The 8,107-nt window shown below is 46.1% G+C and overlaps 1 protein-coding gene across 1 annotated transcript in view; it reads right to left on the bottom strand.

Moving 5' to 3' along the window:
* Nucleotides 1-7,792, bottom strand: part of TLCD3A (TLC domain containing 3A) — a 172,467-nt gene extending 164,675 nt beyond the window's left edge. Inside the window, exons 1-2 of the mRNA XM_069226379.1 lie at nt 7,544-7,792; nt 6,021-6,104 (exon numbers count right to left, since the gene is read on the bottom strand). Of these exons, the coding sequence (XP_069082480.1) occupies nt 6,021-6,104; nt 7,544-7,665 (206 nt within the window). The 5' untranslated portion in view covers nt 7,666-7,792. The remainder of the gene's footprint in view (nt 1-6,020; nt 6,105-7,543) is intronic.
* Nucleotides 7,793-8,107: the final 315 nt, after the last annotated feature.

Raw genomic sequence — 8,107 nt, forward strand, 5'->3', positions numbered from 1 at the left:
GGCAGTCATTCTGCGTCATCAAGGTCAAAGTATAGAAAAGGATCTCCAGATGTGCAGGACTAAGGGACCACACAATGTTACTGAATAAGCAGCAATGTGCAACTAAGCGCTCATGTACTAAACAGCACATTAACATTCTGGCTAAATTTCCCTTTGATTCACTTTCTCTCTCACTGAATGGGTCACACGTCTGAAATTCAGAAACAACAGATTCCCTCCTTATCATATCAGCATTTATTGAAGCGAATACGTATTTGTAACCCCATTTTTTGTAATCTTTCTTTCTTCACTCTATCCATTTTTGTGTGATTTGTTTTCTGCACCTGCAGCACTCCGCAGCCGAAAGAAAGCACAAAAATGATAAAAGCAGACTGACAGGGAGAGAAGGGAGTAAAGCACGAAATAGGATGGAGGAAGGGAAGAGGGAGAGAAGGGAGTAAAGCTAGAATTAGGGTGGAGGAAGGGAAGATGAAATACAAACAGATCGCCAATAAGTATTCACTTCACTACAACTTTGCAGTTCACCTTGCTCGCTGTTCTACTATCCGAGCACAGAAACAGCAAAATGCTCTGCTCAAAAACAGACACAAGATCAAATCAAAAGGCATGAGTTGGTTGACAGAAGCCAAGAACACAGCTCAGCTACCTGCCACTACTGAGGTCTATCGGGACGTTTTGGAATTACAAAAAAAGTCTCCAAAGCGTACTGAGCGCCCGCCTGAGACAAAGGCTGAACAACTCAATCGTCGAGGAAAGAAAGAACTTCTTAGTATTTCTGCTACCAGAAGTGGGAGCTGATGTCACTTCAAATGAAGAAAGCTTAGATGGATGTGACTTATGATCGGGAATGTGAAGCTGGGCATCTGTGAGGCCTCTTGACACCACAGCACACATACAACGTGCTGCCATAATTCCCTTTATCATCTATATTCATAAACGGTGTACTGGTTCACAAAAGCAAAGTTTAAGGGTGGACAAAGGTCTCTTAAGTGTCTTATCTGATAACTTGTACAACTTGCCTCCTGTATTTCAATCTGCTAGCCTTAGCTTACCACCTACAGTATCCAGTGGTCCGAAATAAACTGCACACAGGTGGTGAAGAAAATACTTCTCCCTACTAGATCCTTGAGTTGGGACAGAAATGTTTTCTGCATAGTGAGAGACGTGTACCCCTGCCCTGAGTGGCCAACTCTGTTGTTGTCTGGATCCCTAATGCAGATTTGTTGCCCTAGGCGAACACAGATCATCCGTGTGTGCTATGACATAGACCTGTCTAATGGGTGGTGTTTTTTTTGCATGAGGAGGGGCGCCCAAAGTGTTACCCTGATGGTGGTGAAAGGTTATTGCCTTCACCAGGAGTTAAGCAGCACAATAACTATGGTGGCAGCATACCGTGTAGTGATCAGTAGAAGTGACTAGGTCCTTTTTTATGTGCCAAAGGAGTGAGGCCTACAGGCTCACTCACCATTTTAAAAGTTCAGCTGTAGTGTGCTTAACTCACCCCTGGCATACATTAGGTTAATATGGAAGCGCATGCGTGGAAGAAACATGTGCTGAATGCATGTGCGCTCGCAATAAATACACTACACAAAAGGGTGAAGTGTGGTACGGTGCACACAAGGTAAATATGTGTGCTAAGCCGTGTGTGTTTTAAAAATAACGCACTCTGATACAGTACAGAGAGGCTGTAGTATTGACATTGTGTGAAGACTGAGTGTGTGTGGTGTATGTGGGAATGCTGGTGGTGGCATAATACATGAAGATAACAGTAATAGGCAGCGAGTGTGCTGTGGATGTACAGTGAGTGCAGAAGTGCCTGCACTAGCACATAACATGGAGGACCATGGGTTCCATTTGGGGAAGCCCAGGCCTGCCTGGTGAAACATGAGGAGTAGAGGACTCCCCCAGAAAGATTTGTGTATTGCTGCATTCCTGTAAGCTGGACAGGACAAGCACTGGATGGAGGAGGAGCCAGATTCTCCCTGTGCATTTCAAAGGGCTCTTTGATTCAGTGACCGATCACAAGGAAGGGGTCTGGACACATGTCAGGAAGGGAGAGATAGGATTGATAAGGGGATCATAAAGAGTAGGGCTGAGGGCCCAGGATCAACCTTTTGATGCACATATCACTGGGGTTGACATCCAGGTATGAACTCTGGTCACTCCCATGAATCCTGGTGTGGGTTAATCAGCTTTGGAGTCCTGCCTGCTATGACAGACATCCTTCAGGAGGAAGAAGAAAGGAGAGAGATGTCCATTTCAAAGACGCAGAACCCCAACCAGGACAAGGGGCTCAAGCCAGCTAATCTCCCTGCTGGGTGAAGGGACATTACCCAGGGAAGTCAAGATCACCTGCCCTGGAGCACCAGCACCGACCTGCTTGCCAAGACTACTGTGTCCGTGAGGAAGAGGACAGCGTTGGAGGAAGCGAGGTCCGGGAGGGAGGTGTGACGTGAGCACTACCTGTGCAATTTGTGAGGAATCCATCCCTGCTCTGGTCAAGCCATAGCCAGTGTACCAGACTGAATTGGCGACCCCGTATGCCAGGAGGGACCGCCACTAACTAAACTTAGGAGCACAGTGGGAGAAACCCACTCATTGCACTGATCGGGTCGGTGGTGCCACCAAGAAATGAACTTGGGACCAAGTTGGAAGAAACATGCTCCCAGCACCAATTCAGCAGTCACCATGTGCTGGAGTGAACTGATGACCCCGTATGCCAGGAAGAGCCACAGTAGATTGACTATGGCTGGAGAAGCCTGTCACTGCATCGAGCAGGCCATAGCCAGTGTGCAAGATTGTTGGCGACCCTGTATGCCAGGTGGGGCAAAGACAAAGACGGTAACACCTAAAAGGCAGCTATAAAATACATTTTATTTGAGTATTTTATAAAATAGGTAATAATATTCCACAGCAAAATGCCGACAGCAAAGGGGGCACAATAATCTGCATGGGTCTTCAATAAGATTATTACCTATTTTTGCTAAAAGAAGAGAACGTGCATGTTCACAGTTTTCTGTAAGCCCAAAATCTTTCATATACTTAAAGCCACACAATTATTTTTCACTGCTGCATGAAATGACGAACAGTGGGAGGAAGTCTGGTAATGCTGGCAAAATAAATCCTCTTCCTAAGCTCCAAGGTCCAGGTAGACACTTTCCTTCAGATCTCCTGAAATCATCACACAGTGCTAAAGTCTCTCTTTTCACATCTTTTATTTTATTTTGGTTGGTCAATTTTAGTCAGTACAGCCAACAAGATATCTGTGCCACATTCTGCTCCAATCATCCTGCAAGGAGAGGGAAGCTGAGGACACCCGTTGATGCTTCCTTTTCACTTTTCTTTTCCACCTTTGTCTACAGTAATTCACCAGCTCAGGAATAAGCAGCCACCACATGAAACAAAAGAAGTGTTTTTGCTTGTGTGTCCTAAATGAGCTATCATGGCACCATGGCAATGCTTAATGCACTAGCTGTGATGGACAATGTCATCACCTGAGATATACAGAAAGTCATCTTGGATCTGACTGGTACCTCATCTCTGCACTCTAGTAATCTTTGTCACATATCAACTGCCTCAATGTGTTCCCTTATCTTCTGCCAAGCCATAAGTGCCAATATGCACCTCTCCTGGACAAAGAACTGCCACGCCAGCAGATCCAGGTATTGGTAGCCTCAAGAATAAAAATGAAAGTCCTGAGAGTAGCGTAGGCACAAGAACCCTTTTGCCAGAATAAAGGCAGAACAAAACAAACAGCATTGGCCAGAATGAAGGAAGAACCTTCAACCAAATGTATCTATAACTTAGAGCCAGCAAACAACTAAATATGCACTAGAAGCAAGGTGAGACAAGTCTGACTGAAAGTATTAACTGCTAAATAAAAGACATATATTTCGAGCTGGAATCTGAAAAGGAACTTGAACTTGAAATGAAAAACACTAAATTAAATTAGATGAAAAGTACCTTATCTAAGAAATCAAGGTGAATTTGTCTCCACTCCCAATCTTCTCATCGTTGCTACCATTCAATCCACTCCAATCTCATGTCCGTATTTTAATTCAACATATTTCCATATACACTGTTTGACATCTCTCACCATCATTACTTCGAGCCTTCGCTATGTCCCTCCATTTAACCTTTCACCATTATCTATATCCTCTCCCTGTGGAGTCGTCCTGCTCTCCAAACCTTTTATATCACGCATGTGCCTTCTCTTCTTGCTATCTGCTCTTTCCTACTCTCCCATATTTCCTCAGAAAACAACCCTGTGTAGCCTTCTTTACTGTTGGCACGCTCTTTACCTTCCATTTAATTCTAATTCTAACGTCACCACACTAATGTCTCTCCTGCCATCTGTACTTCTGTGTTTTTTCCTTTTCCTCTCTACCAGTGGTCGACGCGGGTGGGATCGGAGGGATACGATATGCCCCTACTTTTCTGATTAATGAAAATTTGTGCCCCAACTTTTATTCCGCTATTTTAAATGTGCTTCAGCTGAAACGTCATGCAGTCTCCTGTGCTGTGAAACTGAAGCAAAGCCGGACAGACAGCTAAACAAGCCTGCCAGGGTCCCTGCTTCCATGAAGGAATGCAAATGTGCGCAACAAGTTAATCTGCAAATGTAAAGAACACTTGGGAGCCGATACTGGCTTTAATTGATGAAATCACTCAAAGCTTTGGATGACAAAGAATTTTTGGGTGGGGTAGAGCAAAGAGTTAATAACTGAGCTGTGAAGTGCCTGCTTTTAATTGAAACTGTATTTATATAGCACTTACTACCCCTGAAGAGGCGTTGAAGGGACAGTTATGTAAAAAAATGCATTACGTACAGTCTGGGTATTACTAAAATCTATATTTTGGAAGCACTATTTTATCTTAAACCTTTTAGTGGATTTTGTAGCAGTCTATATTATACTGTGTGCAATGTAAGTTTAAAACAATGACTTACATATTCACATAGACTCTGACCTTGTAGCACTAACAATACACAAGTCACTGTTCACCACTGCACCAACCATGATTTAATTGTGTGGCTCTCCGGTTACACAGAGACCTCTGCAGTGCATTAACTAATAGAGGTTTCATAATGTACCATAGTGCCTTACCCACTGAGTTACGACTTTTTTTTTCTATTTAAGCTGCAAGTTATTTTATATGTAGGAACCTGACGGTGAAAGACCAAAAATATTTACAGAATATTTTGTTTTTTTAGCCACACCTTTAACCCCGCCCGCACGCTCACTGACCCCGCCCTATTGCATGCAGCATCACAGTTCCCATACTTTATTTAATGCACTTCGACTACTGCTCTTTACCATACATTTACAACCATGCTTTTTCCTCCATTCACAATTTTGCTACTGTTTACTTCCATTAATCCCGTCTGCATCTGTTCTCCCCAGATCGCTCCCTTTCCTTATTTTGCTTTCACCCTTCTCCTTATCTTTGCTGCCTTCCCAATTCACTACAAATGGGGTTTCGAAGAGCCCTGAAGAGGTTGAAAGGCAAAATAATATAAAAACACTGAAATTAAAATATGTGAGGAATACAAAGAATTTAACAACAAGGTTTGTAAGTAAAGGCGTCATTGTAAGTCTAAGCAAAGTTTTACGATTGAAAACATTTCAAATAAACTAAAAGTACGTCCTAGCTTTCAACGAGCAAATGCATGAGTCTAATAGGTGAAATGGTAACTATGCTCGAGAGTCTATGGCATTTTATGCACTCCATGTCTGCCTCGTGCCACTCTAAGAACAGGCGAGGCGGCCGGAAATCCCCTCGCGCACGTGACCAGGGGTAAATCTAACTCCGAGTTGGGCCTCATGGGTTGACTTATTGTTCAGATCGGGCACGCGGGCCAGAAGATCGACTGAAATGTGGAAAGAATAAAACTGCGTTTACTTTTTCCCAGGAGTCGGTTAAACCCATCAGTAAAATAACTGTTTGATTGTGAGGTCTGCAAACTGATTAGCGATGTCACTTTGAAAAAAAATATATATAGATAGATCTACTAATAATACCTGTCATACTTGACATCCTTGCATGACGTTATGATGATCAGTCCGGAGGCAGTTGCTAGCACAGCTTGAAAGGAAGACACGAGTCTGGGCAGGAGGAGGGAAGCAAGACAACGTCAATATATTACTTTAAATTCCAGCAAAAAGAATTATTTCAGATAAACAAGTTGGAACTCTAATTCTCTCCCTCCACGGCAGGCCGAGGATGCCTTGTAAACATAACATATGCAGGCTTTCATGCGTTCTTGTTGCATTAAATGTTGCAGGGACCCGCAGAAGCTCAGTAACAGCTCAGTGAGCTAAGCACCTGCTGCTGACACCTACATCAGTCCTGGCGATGCATCCGTGACCCGTGTAGTCTGGAGATTATGGGGTAAGCGAGTGGTGGAGAGTGAGTAGGGGGTAGTTACGGAGACCAGGGTGGTGTCAGGGGCGATTGGGTCGTACAGCCATCCCGAGTGAGGGAAGGGGACGAGGTACCTCCACTTTAAGCCGTGGAGCCTGTGGCAGGGAGGGGAGGGTATTGCTGCCACTGGTGGATGAGTCTGGAATCATTTCAGGGCCAGAAACCATGATGCCGCCTGGGAAAAGGGCTGTGGTGGGGCATGAGAGGGATGACAGTATGAAGGGGTGATTAGGAGGGTTGAAATTGCTTCTGGGGAAGCCGGATGAAGCCTTTCAAGGAGCATATTGACCCTCCAACTACAACGGGTTCCACACTCCAATGGCGGGCGTGGAGCGTGCACATGACAATACCAAAGTATAATGTAACATTTAAACACATAATACAGCAAACCAAATATGATGTACTACAAACAGTGTGAGTGCTAACACTTGGGGGGAGTGACTGCTCTGAATGCTGCCAGGAGCTGAAGCTGCGGGCTCCAAACTCTTGCTATCGTGGGGCTCGGGTCCCTATGTAGGCTTTTGGGGTCCTTTAATTCAAAGAAGGAAATGCTCTAGAGGGGGCCCTGCTAAGAGGGGTGATACAGCCGGAGGGAGGGGTGGAGACAACCTATAAGGGTAGGTGTCGGTGATGGAGTATGGAGATTCTGGTGATCGTTAGAGGAGCTATGATGATGCCCTAATGGGCTACGTATTTTTACGGGGGTTGACGGAGCCTGGGCCAAGTTGGTGTAATTGGCATAGTGCTTGGACCTGGCTGAATGAGGGCCACCTGTAGAACAGGGTGATGAAGCATGTCGGGATACAGGGCGCAGGGACGGTCCGCTAACGGAGTAGAGATTGGGGATAACAGAGCCCGAGGGGGGGAAGTAAGGCTCGGCGGCGAGGAAGTAGTGATGAAGCCTGAGTGGACGTCAGTTGGGGATCGATGGTGGGTGGCACAGAGGTTTGGGGGATAACGATGCCTGTGGCCGGTGAATTTTGGGAGGAGGGGGCAGCGGACTGGAGCTGTCTGATGGAGCGGAGAGAGGGCGGCGGAGCATGACAGCGGGTGAAAGAGCGTAGGGGCGAGTAGGGATGGAGCTTGCATGGTGACAGAGCCCACCGTTGCCTCCCTTTACCTGGCCGCGATGATCGCGCACTCGTCCTCCCTCCATCCTGGCAGCGCTCTCCTTGTCACCCGGCTCAGCAGCACGAAGAGGCCGGGAAAGAGCAAACCGCCAGCAGTCAACACCAGCAACATCGCTCGGGGTACTGAGGTCCTGCGAGGGAGCAGCGGGGCGGGGTTGTTTTGCAGAGGCGGATAAGAGGGAGGTGCGTGCCGGGCCTCGCCGCGCCCGCTTCCAGCCCACTCCCATTCAGACACAAAAGAAGGACTGGTCTCCGGCCCGAATGGCAGCAGTCATACCGGCGCTGAGAGGATGCAGGAGAAAGCCCATTGTGGCCGCGAGACCCACACTCACTCAGTTTGCTGTTATGGCTACCTTCACTATTTATCTGGCTCAATAAGATGGCTTATGGAACTAACACAAAGTTGTGCGAACAATAGGTCTAATGGCGGTTATATGTTTGCACTTTTCAGTTCATTTTATTTTCGTCACTGGTGGATGTGCATGTTTCTGCAGATTGCTGGAAGCCGTATTGTTGAGACTTCTCCCTAGTCAGTCATAGTAGATTCGCGCCTC

The sequence above is a fragment of the Pleurodeles waltl genome, chromosome 3_1 (genome assembly GCF_031143425.1).
Source record: "Pleurodeles waltl isolate 20211129_DDA chromosome 3_1, aPleWal1.hap1.20221129, whole genome shotgun sequence".
Taxonomy (NCBI): domain Eukaryota; kingdom Metazoa; phylum Chordata; class Amphibia; order Caudata; family Salamandridae; genus Pleurodeles; species Pleurodeles waltl.